This window comes from Lethenteron reissneri, chromosome 41 (assembly GCF_015708825.2).
Source record: "Lethenteron reissneri isolate LAM-NWPU_2019-01 chromosome 41, ASM1570882v1, whole genome shotgun sequence".
Taxonomy (NCBI): domain Eukaryota; kingdom Metazoa; phylum Chordata; class Hyperoartia; order Petromyzontiformes; family Petromyzontidae; genus Lethenteron; species Lethenteron reissneri.
This window is the reverse complement of record NC_083819.1, coordinates 932,212-956,486: the sequence shown is the minus strand read 5'-3', so window position 1 is coordinate 956,486 and position 24,275 is coordinate 932,212. Positions and strand designations below refer to the sequence as shown.

At 49.9% G+C, this 24,275-nt stretch overlaps 1 protein-coding gene across 1 annotated transcript; it reads right to left on the bottom strand.

Moving 5' to 3' along the window:
• Nucleotides 1–241: 241 nt before the first annotated feature.
• On the bottom strand, nucleotides 242–13,778 carry LOC133352637 (legumain-like). Its single transcript, XM_061568401.1, has 14 exons — nucleotides 13,686–13,778; nucleotides 13,261–13,410; nucleotides 12,350–12,447; nucleotides 12,034–12,115; nucleotides 10,090–10,175; nucleotides 9,541–9,616; nucleotides 9,019–9,081; nucleotides 8,519–8,585; nucleotides 7,226–7,344; nucleotides 4,581–4,670; nucleotides 2,623–2,856; nucleotides 2,099–2,275; nucleotides 1,560–1,627; nucleotides 242–474 (listed from the first exon to the last, which is right to left on the bottom strand). Exons 2-14 carry the CDS (start codon nucleotides 13,402–13,404, stop codon nucleotides 432–434), a joined length of 1,347 nt encoding a protein of 448 aa, XP_061424385.1. The 5' UTR covers nucleotides 13,405–13,410; nucleotides 13,686–13,778; the 3' UTR covers nucleotides 242–431.
• Between the last annotated feature and the right edge of the window lie 10,497 nt (nucleotides 13,779–24,275).

Sequence of the window (24,275 nt, the reverse complement as noted above, 5' to 3'; positions counted from 1 at the left end):
AAAGGCAACTTAAGGGGGTTTTTCCAAGGTCCTGTGAAAAGCTCTTGCTGAGATCCTCGTTGCCACTGCTCTGTGAGATTTGTGCGACGGTGATTTGTCCCACGAAGTGGCACAGAGAGCGCAAAAAATAGTGAGATATTTTAAAAGTATCTACAGCAGTACCAGAGTCAATAGTGGCCTCCACGCAAGTGCATACGATGGGAACGCTGCGGTCATACGCTCAAGTACAACGAACACATCCTCAAATCTCATTTTTTATTGATAATGTTTAAAAAAAAATACACTTGCAAATTACAAAACAATCACGTTGCGCTCATTTCGTCAGTGTAGTAGTAATGAGGGCGGTGTGCACTTTATTTTTCTTCGGACACGTGGTGGTGCTGCTGCTGCTGCCGCCGCTTGCGGCTCCTCTGGCACGGAGGGCGACGTCGCTAGGCCACAGCGTTGCACACCTTGTCCATGGCTCGCAGCATGCTGCAGAGGGGCACACAAGAGCGACACGTTCATTCTCCTCGACTGCTGTGCCCCCCCCCATGAAACACACACCGAGTCATACTTTACAAACCACCACCCCGCTGTCAACTATGTTCACATCTTCATCAAAACATTAAGGTCCATTAAACGCCAAGTACTGTGGGAGTTGAAATGGAATCAGAGAAAATATGGCAGGTTAAGGGCATCATTCTAACCGTGATAGAACATTAAGGTTGGCTTGGGCAGGATGTGATGAAATGTGTGTTAAAATTGTAGGTAAAATTGTTACTTAAACCAACATTGATTCTGGTTATGGGGTGGAAAATGAAGCAGTCATTTTTAAAATGTTAATTAAAGTTGTGACATTTTCTGGGGGGCTCGTCCGCGATATGAAATGTCACAGCCTGAATTAATATTTGAAAAGTGGTCGGATTGGAAGCAACCGAGAGTATGTCTGCTGAGGAGATGGAGCAATGACGTCAGCTCGCATGCAGCCGCTACGTGGAATGTCACATTGCAGGTTCATGAAATATGATGATGATGATGGCCCGGGGGAAGACTTCATCCAGCAGTGGATTATTAAAGGCTGATAATGATGTCAACCCAAATTACATTGCAGTGATGTTTACCAGGAACAGAAACGCACTACGTTCATATATAATGCGTGCCCCTATTTAAAACGCCTTACATTTCAGGACAGCCCTCCACCCCTTCCTTTGGGAAATGTTCAGATCCACCACTTCTGTTGGAGTCTCACGCATGGATCACGCTGGAGTCTCGTGTACGTACAGGCATACTGACTCTTTACTTGATACAGCAATTGTGCTGTGACGGTTCCACCTGAAGACGGAAGCTTGTGTTGCCTCCGAAAGGTCGTGATTTATTATTTTATTTCAAAAATGTATTATATTGTATTATTTATTTTAATTATTTATTTTTTACCTACGTGACTTTACCGAAAAAACCTAAGAGTATGAATTCTTGCAGTCACGAAAGCTTCAAATCTAGACTGGGTAACCCTTCGGCCAAGCATCGAACGCTGATTTCCTCTTCACGTGGATCCGTGATGTGCCCCCTTCACTCACCTGGCGAGGGGGATGCGCTCTTCGCACATTGCCAGCAAGGTGTAGACGTAGCGCAGGGCGTGCTCGTACTGCGCGCCACACGGAGGGGTTCATCGCACGCGCTGTTAATCTCAAGCGACCTCGCATCGCGCAGGGAAGTAGATCAACAAGTCAACGTCGCTGTGCGGCAGCGCTACAAATGAATCGCAAAGCTGCAGCTTCCAGTGAGAACCAAGCTGCAGCAATCCCTTGCCAACCGCGTTTTCCCGCATCCGCCGTATTTATGTATCCACGGTTTTCCTTCGGCATACCACTTTGCTAACCGCGTGGGTATGGAGTTTTGTGTCTCCGAGGGTTGATACATTTTGAGTTGTACTGTGAATTGTTTGACATGGTGTCCGACGTTTCACTCCGCTCGCCGTGAGAAACAAACATCGCGTCGGAGGGAAATAATCATCGCAGCGGCCTTCCGCCATGCTCTGCATCGTTTGCCTTTCTGACCCGCCCCGACTGCCACCTGTGAGAGAGAGAGCTTCACGGCTCACGGGACGTCTCCGTACCAGCGGCGTGTTCCAGTTGAAGCAGCGCGTCTTGAAGTGGCGCGTGGCGGCGCGGTAGCACGCGTGCTGCGTGAGACGCGGCCGCGGGGAGCCGCTGAGGACGGCGCTCGCCTGCTCCGCCGTGGCGGTCGACAGCTCCACGATGAGCTCCACCGACTCGCGGATCAGACGCCTCGCCTGCACAACGATGGACGTCAGCTGCCTCCCCCCCCACCACCACCACCCAGCTCCAGTCGCTCACCCACCACTCAACACACATTCATCTCACACTTTCCTCCCCTTACCTATGTAGGCGCATTGGTCGGCGAGTAGGTCCGTATGCAAGTGAGTGGGTAGGCGTTCAGGGGACACAGCTGGAGCGCGCGTGCGTGCGTGTATGTGCACGTGTGTGTGCTCGTGTGTGCACGTGTGTGCACGTGTGTGTGTGTGCACGCGTGTGTGTGTGCGCGTGCACGTGTGTGTGTGCGCGTGTGTGTGTGTGTGCACGTGTGTGCGTGCGCGTGTGTGCGCGTGTGCGTCCGGACCTGCATCTGCGCGTCGATCTCTTGCAGCAGTCGCGTCTGCTGCGCGTTGTCGCCGTCGGCCTGCAGCTGCTGCTGCTGCAGCTGCTGCAGCCTGCGCGAGAGCGTGGCGAGCACCACGTCGGGGCTGGCCACGGCGTCGCGAGGCGGCCACGCGCCACCCGCCGCGGGCAGCACACGCGGCGAGCGCTGCTGCTTCTGTCCCTGGAACTCGATGAGCATCAGCTTGGAGATGGACTGTGACGTCAAGGTCACGTGGGGGTGAGGGGCGGGGCGATAAACAAAGAAGCACGTGTCGCTACTTGGGGGTTGCCGTCGTTGTTTTTTTCGCGCTTGCGCATCGGCATGGAAATCTTTGCGCGGAAACAGCGACGATTGTCGGATTGCGGCTGCTTGTAACGGGTTGGATTCTTCTTTCTCGTCTCGTGGCGTGCTGTGTTTGTGTCTATTGACCCCAGTGGCGGCTCGTCAATAGAGGGCGCAGGGGCGCCGCCCCCATCAATATTCAAGAAATATACATATACAAAATTTATATAAAAATATATAAATAAAATATTTTTTCATACGATGTGCCGGCTGGTAGTAAGAAAAGCATCAGCATTTAATAAAAACTGGCTTTAATCGGTCAACTATTTTCTATGTTTTTCAATGTGTTTCATGCGGGGCGCCGGACAAATGGATGTCTATGTGAGACTTTAAATGTTCGGACAGCATGTGACCTGAAGCTGGTCTCTAATTGGTTTCTTAAAGATTCTCCTCGGGGCGCAAGTCGTTGCGTCCCTGGCCAATCAGAATTGGATACATGTTATTTTATCCAATCTGATTGGTTCTCGTCACCTGTCATTCAAATTTACGCTCTGGGCCACTACTGCGAGTGCGCAGGCGACACCACTTTGACACTTGCTAGGCTGATCAAATTTTTTGTGTAAACAATGGCAGCAGTTCATCCAAATTCTGTAATTTATTTACAAAAAAACCCTTTCACAAGGCTTTCGCTGGAAGAAATAAAAAAGATAAAGGATCTCGGACCGGACCAACCCGATTTACAAATCCAGCAGCAGGCCAGTGACAGAGGACGAAGCTACACACGAAGCTTCACCCGCGCTTGTTATGAGAAACGGAGGTGGCTGGCTGGATGTGATGTTAGCAATTCTCTTTTTTGTTTTCCCTGTCTTTTATTTCAAAGTGTCGGCACTGAAGTTTTGTGGACAACGACGGGGGTAAGAGACCTCAAACATCTCTCTGACAAATGCAAACGTCATGAAAGTAGCCGCAGCCATATTGATAATAGCATGAAACTAACGTTTTTATGTTCAAGTAGGAAACATGCTTTTTGGTACTTTGGTCTGAAATGTATATAAAAGAGAAACATTTATGTTCAAGTAGGAAACATGCATTTTGGTTCTTTGGTCTGAAATGTATATAAAAGAGAAACATTTATGTTCAAGTAGGAAACATGCTTTTTGGTACTTCTTTTGGTCTGAAATGTAAATAAAGATCATCAAAATTTATTTTCTAGTAGTCAAAATGGTTTTTGGTACTGCTTTATATTTATTTGCCCCCCTCAATAAAATAAAAAAAATGCGCCCCCCCAAAAATAAATATCACCAGCCGCCACTGGTTGACCCAATTTCATCCCGATTTTGCTTTCAGCCGCGTCAAAGTGATGAAATGCAGAGTCCACCGACAACTCTCGCCGATAGGCTTGCATCAAGTCGGCACTCAAACTTTCCTTTGCTACTTTCCCACCAGCAACATCGGCGCTCTCGCGGATTTCGATGCAAGTCTAATTTGAAACGAATTTCTTTAGAACTTGTTTTTTGCTTTTAGTTTGTCCTTCCCCCGCACCTGCGATGGGCACGGTTGGCTACGTACGGTGCGAAAGAAGACCAACATACATACGTACAAATCTGGACTCTTCCCTGATCTTACTTATCGGGGGAGGCAACTCGGCGCCGTACCTTGTCACCGAACTCCATGACGTGGCTGGTGTTGGTGTTCTTCTTCACGACCTCGTACTGCTCGTTCAGATTCACTCTGGTCAGGTCCGCCTGCAAGGCACCATCATCATCGTCATCATCAATCACCACCATCATTGTATCATCAGTATATTATATTTTTATTTTAAAAAATTGCAGATATTGTTTTCGTGGCATTAAAGTTTTCCCTTTTTTATTTAGCAGTCAGTGACACTTCAAAATGAACTTATTTTAGTGGGTTCGCATATTGTTTCAAATTAGTCTAATATCACCATCAACACAACAATAGCAATACGTACACGGTAGTGAACGTATGTATGGGGGTAGTGTACGTATATACTCCAATACCTCGAGGGTTTTGGAAATCACGTGAGTTTCAGGAACCTAGCCCCCGCGACTGGCAAGGGAATGCTGTCTGTTGAACTTTTCTCGCACCTCCAATGAGCCAACCGTGCCAAGCGGAGGTGCGGGGGGCGGTTAGCGAGCTGCGTTACGAACCCGGCGACCCGAGTTCGATTCTGTGTACCGGTCCTGGGGATCCCCTAAGTCGACTAAGCCTCAAATGAGTACCTGGTGTAGTCGTAAACATCGCCACTAGGGAGACAAAGTCGGTCGGAAGTGGTGCTGGCCACCCACTCCCTCGTGTGCCGTGCTTGCCTTCATAGATGCTACTCGCTAACAGCACTTTACCCTGCAGCCTGTCAAGGCTACAACGGGGAAGTGGGTGGTGAGTGGGATGAGTGGGTGATGAGTGGGGTGAGTGGGTGGTGAGCGGGGTGAGTGGGTGGTGAGCGGGGTGAGTGGGTGGTGAGCGGGGTGAGTGGGTGGTGAGTGGGATGAGTGGGTGGTGAGTGGGGTGAGTGGGTGGTGAGTGGGATGAGTGGGTGGTGAGTGGGGTGAGTGGGTGGTGAGTGGGATGAGTGGGTGGTGAGCGGGGTGAGTGGGTGGTGAGTGGGATGAGTGGGTGGTGAGTGGGATGAGTGGGTGGTGAGTGGTATGAGTTGGTGGTTAGTGGGATGAGTGGGTGGTGAGCGGGGTGAGTGGGTGGTGAGCGAGATGAGTGGGTGGTGAGTGGGGTGAGTGGGTGGTGAGTGGGTGGTGAGTGGGATTAGTGGGTGGTGAGTGGGATGAGTGGGTGGTGAGCGAGATGAGTGGGTGGTGAGCGGGGTGAGTGGGTGGTGAGCGAGATGAGTGGGTGGTGAGTGGGTGGTGAGTGGGTGGTGAGTGGGATGAGTGGGTGGTGAGCGGGGTGAGTGGGTGGTGAGCGGGGTGAGTGGGTGGTGAGCGGGGTGAGTGGGTGGTGAGTGGGATGAGTGGGTGGTGAGTGGGGTGAGTGGGTGGTGAGTGGGGTGAGTGGGTGGTGAGCGGGGTGAGTGGGTGGTGAGTGGGATGAGTGGGTGGTGAGTGGGATGAGTGGGTGGTGAGTGGTATGAGTTGGTGGTTAGTGGGATGAGTGGGTGGTGAGCGGGGTGAGTGGGTGGTGAGCGAGATGAGTGGGTGGTGAGTGGGGTGAGTGGGTGGTGAGTGGGTGGTGAGTGGGATTAGTGGGTGGTGAGTGGGATGAGTGGGTGGTGAGCGAGATGAGTGGGTGGTGAGCGGGGTGAGTGGGTGGTGAGCGAGATGAGTGGGTGGTGAGTGGGTGGTGAGTGGGTGGTGAGTGGGATGAGTGGGTGGTGAGCGGGGTGAGTGGGTGGTGAGCGGGGTTAGTGGATGGTGAGTGGGTGGTGAGTGGGATGAGTGGGTGGTGAGCGAGATGAGTGGGTGGTGAGCGGGGTGAGTGGGTGGTGAGCGGGGTGAGTGGGTGGTGAGTGGGATGAGTGGGTGGTGAGCGGGGTGAGTGGGTGGTGAGCGAGATGAGTGGGTGGTGAGCGGGGTGAGTGGGTGGTGAGCGGGGTGAGTGGGTGGCGAGCGGGGTGAGTGGGTGGCGAGCGAGATGAGTGGGTGGTGAGCGGGGTGAGTGGGTGGTGAGTGGGATGAGTGGGTGGTGAGCGGGGTGAGTGGGTGGTGAGCGAGATGAGTGGGTGGTGAGCGGGGTGAGTGGGTGGTGAGCGGGGTGAGTGGGTGGTGAGTGGGGTGAGTGGGTGGTGAGCGAGATGAGTGGGTGGTGTGCGAGATGAGTGGGTGGTGAGCGGGGTGAGTGGGTGGTGAGCGGGGTGAGTGGGTGGCGAGCGGGGTGAGTGGGTGGCGAGCGAGATGAGTGGGTGGTGAGTGGGATGAGTGGGTGGTGAGCGGGGTGAGTGGGTGGTGAGCGAGATGAGTGGGTGGTGAGCGGGGTGAGTGGGTGGTGAGCGGGGTGAGTGGGTGGTGAGTGGGTGGTGAGTGGGATGAGTGGGTGGTGAGCGAGATGAGTGGGTGGTGAGCGGGGTGAGTGTGTGGTGAGTGGGGTGAGTGGGTGGTGAGTGGGGTGAGTGGGTGGTGAGTGGGATGAGTGGGTGGTGAGCGGGGTGAGTGGGTGGTGAGCGGGGTGAGTGGGTGGTGAGCGGGGTGAGTGGGTGGCGAGCGGGGTGAGTGGGTGGTGAGCGGGGTGAGTGGGTGGTGAGCGGGGTGAGTGGGTGGTGAGCGGGGTGAGTGGGTGGTGAGCGGGGTGAGTGGGTGGTGAGCGGGGTGAGTGGGTGGTGAGCAGGCACCTGGTCACTGTGCTCCATCCAGTTGACGCTGTACACGTCTCCCAGGTAGGTCTGCCTCTCGTCGTCGTAGTAGCAGGCGTACGACGACTCCTCGCTATTGGCAGCGGTCGTAGCGTAGACTGCGGCGGGACGTGGGTGAGAACATTTGTACCGTTTTATTTCCTAATTTAGTTTCGTTTTGCCAGGTAAGGCACCACTCAGCTGTACAGCCCCTTTTTTCAGAAGCGGCCTGGCCATCACAAATGAAAGCTCAACCAAGTGGCTTCTCGTCACGTGGACATTTATCACAGCCAAATATTCTAAACACGCGTTCATTCTAAATGTGGAGGGGGGAAAACCGGAGGAGCCGGGAGAATAATCCACGTGACCACGGGGAGAGAGGCACGCAAACTCTAAGTATACAGCAGGCGTCAGGGTCGAACCCTCGACCTCCTGCTTACCAGGCGAGGTACTTAACATCTCCTAGTCACCGTCAAAACTGCCATCACAGCCAAATTCGATTTGTAACTGGAACACAGAGAATAACCACCAATCCCTTCGCTCGTGATAATTAACGAGGATATCGGTGCCTCTGTGAATCTGTGGGTTTCTCTGCGGGTTTGTGTGCCTCAGTATACGGCCTCTGCGTCTCCGCACGCCTGCAGTTTGCGCCGGCTCATGAGAGGGCCCCACGCGCCTGTAGATGAAGGGATTCGGCGATCCCACGAGGGATTTATCTCCGGGCTTCAATCGTCCATTGGGCAGCGCTGTGTCTCTGGCTCTCTCCGTGTGAGGGTATCCACGCGAGCTTATACTCAGTTGCCCTTGACAAACGCCGAATAATAGTTTCAACGCGCTCACTCCCTTGGCGAGAGAACCACTCAAATGTACGAGGAACCAAACGAGCGGGAAGGCAGCGACACGGTGAGACGGAAGCACCCTGGGAAAGCCCAGGCGTGCGAGGGGGAAACGCTCTATATCCGAGTGTTCTTCATTGCACTGGTGGCCTCCGACAATGCACAAAGAGTGACAACACCCCCCGTCATTATCGTCATCGTGCTGCTGTCAACCCCACAATGGTTCCAAATGGTGTAGCGGCCCTCATGCTGGTGACGTCTAATCGGCGACAGTGGCTGCTCCGCTGAAAATGAGTGAAGACCACTGCCCCATCCCATTCAGACGGAACCGGGGGAGGTCGGCATGTTTGTTCTACCGCGTTCTCCTGGCGGGACAGGGTACGGCACCTCCTCGATGCGCACGGGACGAGAATTTTGCAACGATTGTGAACGAGGGGGAGGTGTTCGTGGCGGTCACCATTGATGTTGGCGGGGAGGTTCTCCATCATGGATCCGGACTCGCACGCCTCGATGTAAATCACCATCTGCAGCAGGGGACACGTCGGCCTCGTCACGACACCGAGCAGAGCCTCACGCCCCGCGTGACTTCCCACAGCCGTGCTGTGCTCTCAATCTGATGCGTTTGTTTCTTGGTTCAAGCAGCTACCAGACACGCAGACATTCAGTTCCCGAAGAAGCTGCCAGCACGCGAGACGAAACGTCGGACAACGTGCCGAACAACGCGCAGTGCGACCAGATAACGCGCCAAATAGTCCCGTTGACAGTTTAAATGAATGCAACGATAATGAGTTTATATAAATGTAATCATTTCAAAATGCCTTGTTATAATCTGTATCTTCTATATGTTATAATAGCCCCTTCTACAGAAGGGTCATCGCCTATTTTGTATTTTCCATTTTAAGGTCGCAAAATACGTTAAACGTAGAGTTTTAAAACACAGTTGTGCGCAAGGCTCACCTTGGAGTACATCTTGTTGTCGTACATGTACTGGATCGTCTTGTTCAGGTCGTCCACACTCAGCTGATGGAGACGGTGGGGAGAGTCGCCGTTAGGAACTCTCCGAGCGGCCGTGCATCACCAACATCACGGCGGGACGCACGCAACAGTCACTCGGTTCGCGGGATTGGTTCGCTGTCGTGTTCATAATGAATGGAAGCACGACTCTGAGAACCAGCGAGTGTCAGCCAGGCGAGCAGGTGGACATGTGGGCAGGTGAGCAGGTGGACATGTGTGCAGGTGTGCAGGTGGACATGTGTGCAGGTGGGCAGGTGGACATGTGAAAGATTGGGAGCATGGAGGACAGGATGGGACAGAGTAAGAGATTATCTACGAGTAGCTTCCAACCATCGACACTCAGCCATCAAGGGGCATCCGAGCTGACGACTCCATACAAACGCAACGTGCGTGACAGGACAGAGTCGCCGCCGCCGTGAAGCGGCGTGCAACCATTCGCCGCGCTCTTCATCGATGAGCCGCTACCTCGTCGCTGGGGAAGGCGATGATTCCCGGAGCTCCGTGGTCGGTGAAATACACGAACACGTGGTCGTTGGGGCCACTGCGGGCGACATGAAAAAAATCACGAGGATTCACAATTTGTGTATACAACGAATGTGTACTGTGTCCGTGTGGGGAGCGGTGGTGCAGCGGTTAGCGCGCACCGTGCTACGAACCCTTCGACCCGAGTCCGATTCCCGCTCACGGCCACCACCAACACCAATGTCGATTTTCTGAACCGGTCCAGGGCCTCCCCTATGTCAACTCAGCCTCAAATGAGTACCTGGTGCAGTGTGTAAGCATCGCCACTATGGAGACGAAGGCAGCCGGGAGTGGTGCTGGCCACCCACCCTCTGGCGTGCCGTGCCGGCCTTAATCGTTGCTCACTAACAGAACTTTCCCCAAAGGTCTGTTAAGGCTATACGGGGGAGATTTGTCTTTGTGGCTAAGTCAAAATGTGTGTGCGTGTCTGCAGAAAACGAAGACATCTCAACGCATTGTCCATCACGTGAAGAGCGGGCGCTGTGCACTCGCCTCTTGAGCACCTTCCCAGAGCCCTTGCCCTGCACACCCGCCTCGTCCCCTTTCAGCACCGACAGGAACACCTGGGGAGTGACGTTCTGCGCGAGCGCAACGCGGCCAAGCCAGGGTGAGGAACAGCAGCAAAGATCAGCGGACAATCCAGAGATCAGCGGCCAGGCAGGGTTGGTGGATTTCAACAGAACTCGTTCAGAAACAACGATTATTGAAATTGGTCACATCCCATGAGGCAGGACTGTCCTGAAACATTGTTCTGTACCGATACATGTTTTTTCGTTTCCACAATTTCATGCCGATTGTGCTATCGGCATCCCGCCACCAGCCGAACACAGTGCAGTGCAGCCAGCCCTTGGCGCCAGAGAGCGGCTCACGGAAGTGGATATCACAGAGCTACCACTGATCACCTTCAAGTGACCTTTGGTCCACACAGAGTAGAAGGCGGCGCTCCTTACTTGCTCGGCAAATTGTTGCTAATGTAACATTTATTTGTGGAGTGATGGTGCTGTGGTTAGCACACTGCGCTGCGAACCCGGCGATCTAGGTGCGATTCCTTGCCATGGCTGACGTCGGTGGCGAGTGATATCTGAAGCGGTCCTGGGCTTCCCCCCTTCACCCACCGGCACTGACCAGCGTGGAGAAGTATGGTCAACAGCACTGAGGATGACCCTGGGAAGTGGATATCTCAAGAGCTACTTCTGAGACCACCTTCAAGTGACCTCTGGCCCACACACAGTAGAGGCAGCACTTGCTCCACCCACTCTGCATATGAGAGCAATTGTTACTTCCTGAGCCTGCCCTTGAAATGTTGTTCCAAAGTGATAATAAATGGTCCACTTCTCAGAGGAGAGGCAATGTTGCCTGCAGAGGCTGTGTTGTTATTTATTACTTGTGCCAGCCGTGACAGTCATTGATGGAACGCGCTGCAGCAGCCGGAGGTTAGGCGCTCACCGTAGGCAGAATTGACCTTAAATTTTAATGTGGCGATCCCTGTTTAATAAGCGAACAAGGCCAAGCGAGGCCAGGCGAGTAAGAGTTTATAAATATCTTTCGCGCGCGGCTGCTCTGTGTGGGACACTGGGGCAGTACTCTACTGAACATTTGCTTTAATTGTTATATTAATTTAATGTATGTTTATTTATATATGTGTATAAAATCCAGTTAAATCCAAATGTTGAGGCAAGACACGAACAAAAACAAGTGGCTAATTGAAGTCATTTTCTCAGGCTTGGCATTTAAAATCAATTCGAATCAAATCAAAATATCGGGTCCTCGGTCTCATTGTCTCCAGCGAGCGAGACATTTGGGAATCTCCCAACGGGCGGTTCTAACCCCTCACGTGGAGTGCCACACTGAGACGAGCGGGAAGCAAGCTTATTCCAGCCCTGGTCAACAACAAGACACCATTCCAAGGCAACGATTTACATAGGAACTGTTACTACAATTGTTTACCCGGGAGATCCTCACCGAGTCTCATGACACTTTTGCAGGAGGGTCCTGCCAAAGTTTTCTCAGTAGGGGGCAACGATTTTGCCGTGCAGATTGCAATCGGGTGATTTGCGTGTCATTTTTCAAATTTGGCAAAATGTGCACCATTTAAGGCGTACGGCACAGCGGCGCTGTTGAGGGCACAATAGCTGAAAGGCGATAACGTTTCTCGAGCGAGGCTAAGAGCGAGACTAAGAGTGAGACTAAGAGCGAGGGCACACACTTGGGGAAAGAGATGACGGGGGGAGGGAATTCCAAAGTGGAGCAGTGCGAGGAAAGACACAATTTGAGAAGTTGTTTTGACCTTGAGTGTGGTGGCCGACAACACAATGTGAATAACCAGACGGTCCAGTCTGTATTGTGTGGGCCTTGACAATAGATAACTAACAGCGCTTTCTGTAACAAATTATAGCATGGACAGCCAGAGGTATATACAAAACGAAAAGCACTCACTTCTCCAATGTAGTCCTTGGGAACTCCACTGTAAACATCAGGCCCCTTGGGCTTATTGATGATGATGCCCTTGGTTGGATTTCTGTGGAGAGGGTGGGGTGGGTAGAATATGGTGGAGGGTACGTGGGTTAGCGACAGAAAGGGTAGGAGACATGAAAGGGCACGGTGTGAGTGGGTGGTGGAGCTGGGGTTGTGAAGGTGATGGCAGCAGCAGTTGTAGCCCTGGTGTCAATTGGGGTTGATGAGTGTTGGCGACAATGAGATTCGGTGTCCACGAGTGGCTGTTGAGTCAGCGCGCGCCGGGGTTGTCACTCACTCGTCGCTGTCCGCGATGTCGTCGTACATCATGACGATGACCCTCTCGTCGGGCACTCCTGCCTTGTGCACGATCTGGTACGCGTGGCACGCGTCCGCCTGGCGCGACACAGAGACAACGGCAGACGGTGAGGGCCTGAAAGCGGCGGCTCAAGTCGCAAGCGCGGCGAGTCCGAGCCTGGCACGCGGACGGGCGACCGGCTGGTAAAACTGTGGCATGAAGTGCCAATAGTCACCTAGCCACGTCTCTATTATTATTATTGCACAAAGTAGGAAGATGCTCATAATGTACGTGTAAGACCCAACCACGGATGATGCAACCAGGCTCGACCCAGAAACCAATAAAACCAGCAAAGAGCATCACTTAATGTGGACACTGATCAAGAGGATCGAACAACAGCTCTGAATTTCGATTTAAAGCTTTCGTGACTGCAGGGATTCATCTTCTTGGTTCTTTCGGTAAAGTCGTGACTTTACCGAAAGAACCAAGAAGATGAACAGCTCTGAAGTAAATAAACAAAGAGAAATTTGCGTGCTCGCAAGCGCGCTGGGAGACAGAAGGGAGCACGCGCATTGGAGAGCGTGCGCAGGTGAAGAGACGAAGTCTCAACGATGAAGAAAGCGACTGGGCTTGGGCAGGACGCGTGGCGGCGAGAAGGGACGACGGCCCATGGGCGAGAACAAGGCTGCCTAGCGGCAGCCAAAGGGAAAAAATAAAGCTAAAAAGAGAGTTCCCAAGATGACGTCCACCGTGGAGATGGAGCGACGAGATTGGCTCGTGCGTAGACGCTTGAGTGGATTGTTACGTCACAGGCCGGAGGGGGTCCTGGCACTGGGCTACGTTGCGGGGAGATATTGGACAGGGCCCACGCCCATCGAGGCGATGCCCCTGAGTTGAGGAGAGGAGGCTACCTGGTGGCGGTAGTTGTAGTAGCCGTTGGAGCCGGCCACCAGCACGACCCACGTGTCGGCTCCATCCTCTGGCATCCGGAAGGTGAATGCGTGGACACCCGCGCCCAGCAGAGCCACCGCAGCCAGCAGCAGCGTGCACTTCATGTTGCCCTGCGCTCAAAACAAACGCCGCAACGCGGAGTCGCTTTCATAACGATTCCAATTGCATCACAGACACTGCCCTGGTACGTCGAATGTGTTCACGTGAGAAAACAAAACCACTTTATGAAACTAAAACAGAAAACGTAGGTTTGTACCCACGTCCAATCTGAATCGTACGAACTCCAAATCTGACAAGTTACTTCCTTGGACAACTCATGGGCCAAGGAGAGCCCACCGCTGATGTACGTGCCAGTGAGGTGGTCCTGTGCAGTGCGTAGCCTCACCTGTGTCTGTTCTCAAAGGAGCTGGAATGGATTGCCGGCACCTGGCGTATAAATATGAGAGCAAAGCTGCTGACACAATGACGGACCTTGAACTCATGGTGAGGCTGTGGGAGGATAGAAGCGAACTCAAACCACCCACGCGGCTCAAATATTCACTATGTAACCGACGACAGTAAAGAGACAAGTCAGATGAGCATTGAGGCAGTGATCATTGTATTTTTACAGCCATAAAATTCTTTTTCACAGATGTCCAGTATAGGGTCAGGTCAGAAGAAGTTGAACATACACACATTCCTATAGTGGAGAGGAGACCAACCACGTGACAACCACCGTCGACTTACCTTCATAGTGGTACTCAATTTATCGACCCCAGAGACATGATGAGTTCAGTCAACGCCTCAACCAGGATTTGAACTCCCGACCTTCTCGCTTGCGAGTCTCTCGCTCTGCCGCTAAACCACGGGGCCATATTCCAAGCGCAGTAAATATCCCTGATGTGAAACAGTCTGAGTGGGTCGTGGCAATCCCCTAGTGATTGCTTTTTTTATGTTATAATGAAGGCAGCTTTATAATGTAGTTGCTTCTTTTGCGTCCAGTGTATTTTGATAATGGAAAACTATCGATGTTTCACGTTGCTGTCCCGTGGGGGAAATGAAATACATCACCGTGGAAGGGGAAATGGCAATTCATCAATGGCCTCAGTTTATCCGGGTTTCACTTGCAAAAAAACGGAACAATGTCTAAATGTGCTCTCACCTGCTCACGTATTTCATTTGTTCAAAAGATGACGCTAATTATACACAGTGGTATACTTTATAACATTGCTTTCTTTGCTCATTTACATTTTATTGTTACACATCATTCATAGGCAACGTCTAGTTTTTTTCCATTTATTGTGCATTTCAAATAAATGGAATGTCGGAGTATATTGCGCATTTCATTAAGTGCAGCTAAACACACCTCATAAGTGGTTACTCAAGAATATCCCGTGGCCGTGGTTGCACGAGTCGGCCTTGGAGGCTTTGGGAGGTTTTCATCCAGGAGTGGATTGACCATGGCTGACGAGAAGGTCTTGGTGGGTTTAAGATCCTATGGCACCATTAGCAAAGAGTAGATCTTGAAATTTCAACCCAGACGAATTGCCTGCAAGCGCTTTCCCTTAAACACATATATATAGATATATATTTATAACGTGGCATTTTGAGAATCCCATTGAGCATTATTAAATGTTAGTGAGCAATGGATTAATGAAGATCTCACTGTTAGGTGTGTGTGTGTGCTCTATCCACAGTTTTGTGAACCTGGAAGAAGACCTTGACACCATGGCCCCCGTAAAACATCACACACAAACACGACCACGTTCCTCCTGCCTTGATCATTCAGCACTGACCATCGTGGTGAAGTATAGTCATATAACCACCATGACCCCCACACGGCACGGGGAGGGCTTTATTAGCAGTGGATTTATAGAGATCTCAACATTAGACGATATGCGTTTCATTGACATCACAACAGATTCACCCATAATGGTATGTGCCAGGTCACAATTTATTATTTTACTTGTAATACGAATGCGTTTAGTTAGTAATACAGTTTTCTTTGATTATTGAAGGGTTTGTATGTTACTCAATGATGACATAAAGGTAACTATGCCAATATAAAAACTTAACCACAAAATGTTTCAAATATAATTCTTATCTGGGCACCATGGTATAAAGTGCAGTCTCCAACTCATATCCACTCGATCTCTTCTGCAGAAGGGCTTGGAACATCACCAATTATATCTATTTCATTTTAAGGCAGTGCTATTGAAAAAAGACGTGTTGAGTGTTTTGTTCTTGTCGTTGTTGTTTGTGCTGCTATTACACAACTGCCAGCGCAGCAGCAGCAGCATCGCCAGGTAATGAGTGTTAGACAGACTGCGCTCTACACCCACGTGCTCCAGCCCACGCGGACGCTCTCAGGGTGCACGCGCACCACGTGACCAGCAATGCCCTGCCTGTGTACCTCGGAGGCAGCCAGGGGAGGCTGGCAGGCGGATTCATGGGAACATCCGAGAGGTTCATCTTCTTGGTTCTTTCGGTAAAGTCACGTAGAAGGGAAGTAATAAAATAATAAAAATACAACATAATAAAATAATAGTGAGAATTATTTTATTATGTTTTATTTTTATTATTTATAAAAATAAAAAATAAAATAATAGTGAGAATTATTTTATTATGTTTTATTTTTATTATTTTCCTTCTACGTGACTTTACCGTAAGAACCAGTCACGAAAGCTTTAAATCGAAAAAAATCCGAGAGGTTGCCACCATTGCGAAGCTCGCCGAGGTGGGCATAGAACTGCGGGACCACGGCTCGTTTGTCGTGACCACATGCGCTCTGGTTTTGTCTCACCTCGTCGAGATTCGTCGTCGCGCAAACATCTCGTCCTGAGGCTGAGAACCAGCGGGCATCCTGGTCTCAATTCAAGACTTGACCTGAACTAATGAACAGCACTGGCTACATTCTGGATATATGTTTACATAACAAAAGCTTTAATTGGTTAACATTTATTGCGGCACTTACATCCTGTGCTTCTAAGTATAACACAGTACTGTTATTGTAGCTGGGTCATTGCCTACAGTGTCTCGTCCATTAATATTAAGTAGAGTAAGAGTAGATCCAACATTCCCCGCTTCGGTTCGGGTCTTCAACTCCCTCTACAAACCAAACCCGGACATATTTCTCAGTCAGCACGAGGCCGATCAGAACTCAGTCGGCCCACGTCTATGAAAACTGTGCAGTTTACTGCATTGAAGTTCAACACCGTGCAGTTAACAGATCTCGGTGCAAATCAATTCCTGCCACCGAACACAGATGCCAGATTGTCTGCGTCACACTCAGACAGGTGACACCCCTGGCCTTGTGCACCGCTGGCCTCCTTATCACTCGAGTCCCACGGAAGGCCGTGATCGGGCACGTGATCGGGCACGTGCCCCGCGATGACTTCGGTCCAAAGCGCATCTAAGGTCACGCGCGTGACCAGAGGCACGGATATCACCAAGACGCGTTCGTCGACACACATTTATATGTAATTACCAAATCGCCATAGGCTGTGGGCATCAGTGGGCAGTGCAGCAAAATTCACAGCTGTACTGTACTTCTATGCTGCCAGGTTCCTCCCACCCTGATTAATCAGCACTGATCATCGTGGTGAAATAAATGGTTATATAACGACCATGACCCATACGGCATGGGGAGGGCTTCATCCAGCAGTGGATTGGCAGAGGGCTCAATATTAACTTACATGTGGTTCACATATCATGACAACAGGTCCGCCCATAATGCAATGTGCCGGTAACATCTCATAATTGTACTTATAATACAAATACGTGTATTGAGTAATACGTTTGATAATTAATTGAAGGGGTTGTTACTTAATAGCTACTAATAGGTAACTATTCATATGCAAATGTAGAACAACTGTTCTTTAGAAAACGTCTTTCATTTAATTATTATCTCTGCACTATGGGGTAAGTGCAGTCTCCAACTCTTATCTACTCGATCTGTCTGGCCTCTCTGTCATGCAGAAGGCCCATTACCCGGAACATCAGCAAATATATATTCGTATCATTTTCGAGGAGTGTTATTGACAAACGTTTTGAGCGTTTTATTTGTGCACGACTGCAAACGCAGCAGTATCACCAGCTCATTCGCGTGTATAACGGCTGTGTTTCAATATGCTGTACTGTATTGATGTTTGCGTCTGCAGTGTGCGCGTGTCTATATATATACTGTCAGAGGTCATCGATCCGCTGTACAGTCTGAAAGACTGAAGCAGCAGGCACTCTCACACCAGGGATCTGCAACCAAAACAATGGGACGTTTTATTTTTCGAATTCGGGAAAACAATTCAATATTCCAATAGCGTTAGTGCCACGTGAACACGAGGCGATTGTCCTGAAAAAACAACGTCGCCAAGCGGTCCTCAAAGAGCCACCGCATCCGCAGGTCTGCTGACCCCTGCCTATGGCGAACTGCACTTCCCATGGTCAGCAGTCGGCAACACAAAACAACAAGAGTCAATTTGTTTTTCCAATTTCAAGTCACCGCAGGTTGACGACCCCTGTCTCAGACTGCAGCAGCATGCTCAGCTACCTTTGTGTCAACGCTGCTGATGTGTACACACACACACAGAGCGCCCCAGGTACTGCTCTACTACATATTCAATAACGATTTAACCTGTTCCTACGCAGATTCCCCGATGGCGTGCACTTGGTGACGTTATTTGAGAAGCTGTGGCCATCGTTTAATGTTTTGCTTGGCCCGTGGCCTCAGGGAGCACGTGGCTCGTCTCGTGAAGCCCGCACGAACCCCCCGTAATCCTTTGTACGTTTATTGTTGCATGGGTGAGCCATGAAGAGTGCGACAAAAAAAACAAAAACCACGCCGCGTCACACCTGGTGTTTCATTAAAGCAGCACGGGATCTTTACAGTCGACAGCCAGTGCGTGATGTGGTGCACAAGAATGTCACGTTGACAATTTACTCATGTATGTTGCCAAGCCGTCGAGAGACCTGTCCAGCTTTCTACAGTCCACTTAATTTCCAGTCCAGCTTTGAGTGGATACCAATTAAATGCGAGCCCAATTATCTCCCCCCTCCCCCCGCCGCCCCTTCACTCAGCCCTGCCACGCCGAACTCGGGCTGCTGCTGCTGCTGTTAGCGGATTTTGTGTTCCTCCTCCGTTCTGTGATCGGCGCTTTCTACCCATACCCAGCTCACTTTGAGTTACATGCTTGGCGTTGAAGCCTGTATGTAAAGAAGAAGGCCGGGCAATGCATTGTCTCTTGTTTGGTCGTCTATTGAACGGGAGATATTCGGCTCAAACTCCATCCATCCTGTCCGATCTTGAGCTTTCTTGATTTCTCTACGTGGCCCGGTCTCTCTCCTTCCTTCAAGTGGCATCGTCCTTCTCTGCCTCTTAGATTATTTCCGAACATCCTTCCAGATCTTCCCTCGTCAAGCTTCCATCTGTGAGAAGGTGCCGCATCCACATTTTTTTTCCTGTTTTGGATTTTTTACAATTAGACTTCATTGCATTTTAGAACTTTGTAACAAAATGTGAGTGGGTATGACTGTAAGGGTTTGAAAATGTCATCCCCGAGTTAATAAGTTAGTCAGAGTGCGTTAGGTTTTACCGTATTTATGAAACTCCACGTGATTATCGTGGCCAAACATGGCTCAAAATCCACCCAGCAAAAGAGTCCTCTACATGTCGGCACAGTAGAGAACATGTATGACGTCGTTGTTGGCCAGTGCCATACCGTGGCACTCTGAAGAACACAGTCAGGACTATTGTTAATGTTTTTGTGGAGCCTGAGAATTGGTGATCTGTTAGACATCATTTATTTCAGAGACCATCGTGGAGAGAGTTGCCGTCATCGAGTTCGGATGTGATGAAGACGAGCATGAGGGTCTCACCGATCGGGGTATGGAAATGGTGGATGTGGGATATACCTCAGTTCAGGCTTCAGGGTGTACGTCGGACAATCGGTGGCTAAATGTTAACTTCCTCACCTGGTATACAGGAAAGTCGCAGGTTCGATCCCGACCCTGACGCCTGTGTATTTGAGTTTACGTGTTCTCCCCGTGCGTTTCGAGTATTTGGCTGCGATACATTCCCACATGATCAGCCACTTCGTTGAGCGACCATTTGTAGCCAGGTCGCTTGTGAAAAAGAGCTCCATAGCTCAGTAGGCCTTGCCTGGTAAAATAAAAAAAATCAGTTTTTGTTTAAATATAAAATTGGGCAAGATGCTTGGGGTTGGATTGGGCAAATCGTAGACAACTGTGGGGTGGGATGAAGGGCATTGTACGAGTTGTCGAGGGATATGTTGAACAGGGCGCTTGGGTTTGGTGAGAAGGAAGACAACTGTGTTGGAATAGTATGATGTGACAGGCAGAACAACCTCGATATGAATAATGACCACACTTATCTGCACATAAGTATAATATTGAAGTGGCCCAATTATTTCTATTATCCTTGCTTATCTGTGGATGCGCTGTCCAGAAGTCGTCTCCTGGAAGTGCTAAACGTGTCCGATTATCTGTGCTTATCCAGAACTAGGGATCATTGGAAGCAGTCTCCAGGAAGCTCCACAAATATCCTCTCATCCATGATTTGTAACTTATTTGGTGATACTACATTATCACTGGTGCATAAGCACATATAACAACAAAAACTCAACACGCTCGTCAATAACAATGTGGCCTTAAAATGAAACATGCATATTAGGCGACATTGTGGCAATGACCCTTCTTCAATAGACAGTGACCAGAAAGAGAGAATAGACACGAGTTGTAGACTGCACTTTACACCATGGAGCTTGATGATAATGCATTTTAACTTACATCGATTTATATAGCGCTTTAGTCTAAGGTGCTTACATTGACATATGAAGAGTTACCCCTTAGTAAGCACGCGTAAATAGTAAGCTACGTTGATTAAAGGTGCAGCTCTGCAGTTGCCTGCTCATGCCACTGCTGGCAGAAGGGCCTCCATCAGAGAGAGAGCGATAGAGAGAGCCTCTCTGGAGGGTATTTGGCCTTCTCTTCCACAGTGGTGAAACGTCTGTGAAGATGTAGGATGAGAATGCCCACATTATACCACGTGGAGATTAAAACAGAACAATGCCCATTTCAACTCACTTGCCAGGAGACTGAACCAGTGGCTCCTGGAGTGCAAGTCCGCTGTGCTAACATTGCAAAACGGCAGCATACCCTGCACCGTAGTATACATACGTAGATCAATACACTAATCAGTGTGATGTGTCCTGCTTGAAATAGCTGTGAGCCTGTGACATTTAAATGAAGGCCTGGTAGATCGATGAAAACTTCCATTACACAATGCATCCATGATTAGAACGTGAACAAAGATGTATGCAGGACTACGGCGTGTGGCAGCGCCCTGAAAACCCATAACTGTAAATGCAGAAACACCGTGCAGCACCTAGATCGTGATGCCGTGGCAGGCACGCGTCACTTGTGCCCATTGGGGCAGGACGCGGTTCGTGTGGAGCACTGGGACCTTCCCGTCATCCGATCTCGCAAGACGACACGGCATGCCGATCGCGTGTGAATACTGCGTACGCACTGCCAGATGGCGGGGGAATTCTGAACACTGCAGACACGCGGCTAAATCGTAACAAGGAGCAGTTGAAACAATGGTGCGGGCTTCTTAAATCCATCCTGCCGGTGTCCACAAGCAGTATAAATTGAGAGCATTAGAGTCAAAAGGCAGGTCACATGATGTGGGGTGAACTGTGGGCACTCCCAGCTCGCCCGAGATGCCTGGCCGGTGTGAAAGTGGAGACCGAGAAACCCTCTCGATGGGCTTCTCCTCAAAGCTCCCTCGAGTGGGCAGCCTTTCGCCAGCATTGACGTGAGCAATCAATTTGCAGGGATGCGGCTTTACCCTTGTGTGTGTGTGTGTATCTATCTATGCTGTATAAATTATATACAGTTTCTGTGGGCAAGTGGCCACGTGTCCCTCTCTGCCTGGGATGGGATGTGGGTTATTTATATATCAGCAGTGTGGGATGAACGGCGTCGGCCACACGATGCCTCTTCTAATGGGGATGAGGTGTCCTGCCGGTTGACCTTTCAATTCTTGAAATGCACGCGGAGAGAAGCGCTGCTGGGCAGTCGTAGCAGCAGCAGCAACATCAGCAGCATCACATCAATCATCCCAGCCCGGTGTCTCCTTTTTATGCAGCAAATGCAGCATTACTGTGGAAGAAAACACGTGTCTCGGTTTCTCTATCACGCACACACACACAGGTCTCCTATTCAGCACTTGGCGTTCATCACCATCAGCCATGGTCAATCAACTGCTGGACTAGGGTCTCCCCAAGTCGCTGCTTTCTCTCAAGGTTTGGGGATGTCACAAAGACAAAGATCGTCCGTATGTCCTTAACAGACTGTTGGGACAAGTGCTGTTAGCGAGCACCTATTAAAGGCCGGCACGGCACACACGAGGGGGTGGGTGGCTAAAATAAAGCCCGAACGTCTTTGTCTCCCAGCGCACTAGGTACTTACTTGAGGCTGAGTCGGCCTAGGGGAGGGCCACGACCGGTTCAGATAATCGTCACTGGTCTTGTCCGTGAGCGGTAATCGAACTCAGGTCGCCAGGTTCATAGCACAGCACCATAACCACTACACTACCGCTCCCCACAATGTAACCATACCACCTAGCACCGACACACGAGCAGATTTCATCGCTCCATCTCCTCAGTGGAGGTCCTCAGACATGTCAATTGTGATGGAGTGACTGCCATTCTGTCACTTCTGTTAGCAAGTACATCTGGAAAGACTTGGCATGGCACATGAAGAGATCATGTGGCCAGAACTTCTGACGATGCTCTCTCACATATAGCTCTACATTTTTCTTATTAACCCAAAGGCCCAGATCAGGTTTAGATGCCACTTTGTACATGGGCAGGAATCAAACACAGATATCCTGTAGTGTAGCATAATTTGATAACCGCTACACTGTCACGCCCGCCTCCATCACAATTATTTATCATTTGCATTCATCATAATCAAGTCACCAAAACGATAAAAGCCTACACTTTAACACTTAAAAATAGAAACTAAGCGGCGTTCAAAAAAATGCTTTTAATGAAATAAATCCGAAATGTGGCAGGTTGTACAAATATCAATATATCAAAAAAATCAAATAAACAGGTATACACTGGGGTTGTTTGTCGACAAAGATCCCACACTATTACCTTCATAAACTGTTGTGCGTGCTGTTAGAAAGCGCCGCTGAATGACAACACAACACACACAAGGGTTGGTGTGGCCGGCCCCACGACTGGCCCCGATTTTGTCCCAGCAGCGCTGATGTCGACTTACACACGGCACCAGGTACTCATTTACTTTGGGCTGAGTCGACCTAAGGAAGGGGGGAGCAGTTCAACATTTTCTCCCGATTGGGAATCTAACGCGACAACCACATAATAACACTATGAGACCTCCTTTTGGCGTCATCTGGTCCAACACCATGTGAGACTAGGCTCTAAGAAAAGCTGTCTCGGGTGTGGACCAATCAACTTCAAGGAAAGTGCATTGATTATCATTATCAGAGTTAAATTTCGATTTAAAGCTTTCGTGACTGCAGCGATTCATCTTCTTGGTTCTTTCGATAAAGTCACGTAGAATGGAAATAATAAAATAATAAAAATATAACATAAAAAAAATATTCTCACTCTGTCTTCTCGACAGACCTATTCTTCACCTGAGGACGGCTGCTTGCGTTGTGGCCGAAACGTCGTTAGAATTATTCTATTGTTTTATTTTTATTATTTGATTATTTCCATTCTACGTGACTTTACCGAAAGAACCAAGAAGATTATCAGAGTTGTTTCTTTTTGTTTGCATTTTGACTGCTTGTGTTGTGGTTATTGCAAACATGATGCCTTGTATAAAGGTGTCAGTTTTTGTACCAGTTGAAAGGGTAAAAACCTATCACTATAACCACATAATAACCCTGCCGTGCACTCTACACATTGTGGTAACAAGACGCTCACCCACATATGTCACCGTGTGTCTCTAAAGTTCAAGGTCAAAGATCCTCACACAGCTTCCAGGCTCGGAGTGCATCTCACCCGGGCCAGTCCCGTCAGCCCGTGGAGACCCATATGTGTGACAACCCACGCATGGATCACACAGCTCGTCCCGACCACCACCACAACCCAGAGGGATGTGTTCGACCAGGAGGCTCTCAGCACACGCCCTGGACGTTACAAGACCACTACGCATGCGAAAGGTGGCATCAATGTCGGGATGTCTGCTCGCCCGGATATTACTGGACTGTGTCGATGCATTTTGGATGTCCCGACTGTTTTATGCTGGGTTCAGCATCGATTGAAAACACTGTACGGTTTGTGTAAAGAATGGATTTGTGTGTTTTGAGGATCAAATGCTTTATCGCAGTTGACTGTAAAATGCTGTTTATAAACTAGCGTTGAAAATGTGGACTTTTGAAACTCCAATGCCATACAGTGCTCGGCTGTTGATGTTTTGTTACCGTCACTGTTAACCTGATGAGATAAAGAACCGGTTATCGATTCACCGCACAGAGGGAGACGTCTAGGGGTCAACTTGAGCGGCGTCCTCTTCACAATCGGCTTGCACAGACCTCACGCCGCCGTGCGGTTTGTACGCCGGTGCGTGCCGCCACTCAAGGGAGTGCACCCACGACTGAAACTCAACTTCGAAGCGGTTACCGGTTCGTTACTTTCATTCACCGGTGATAGGTGCTGAAAACGGTTACCGGTTCACCGACTGTGTGTATCTAACAACCCTAGCGCAGCACACGCACCGTGAATACCGCACTAGACATGCGCTTTGCACGGCTGGATGTTAAGTAAACATTGGTAGTACAGTTCGTAAGATGTAAAGATATTTGTGGTTAAAGAATGCAGCGCAGTCTAATAAAGCATCACACTGCACGCTGTATGTTGAACTTCTTTCGCACCGTACGTCGCCCAGCGTGCTAATTGGAGGTGCGGGGGGAGGACACCAAACTAAACACACTTTTTAA

What these genes read in the sequence shown, in the direction of transcription:
- LOC133352637 (XM_061568401.1), bottom strand. Translation starts at nt 13,404, where the DNA reads ATGAAGTGCACGCTGCTGCTGGCTGCGGTGGCTCTGCTGGGCGCGGGT. An exon ending in AGATCGACGCGCAGATGCAG is followed by an intron (nt 2,276 to 2,622) that starts GTCCGGACGCAC and finishes ATCGTTGTGCAG; the next exon opens with GCGAGGCGTCTGATCCGCGA. An exon ending in GAGCGCATCCCCCTCGCCAG is followed by an intron (nt 475 to 1,559) that starts GTGAGTGAAGGG and finishes GCCCCTCTGCAG; the next exon opens with CATGCTGCGAGCCATGGACA.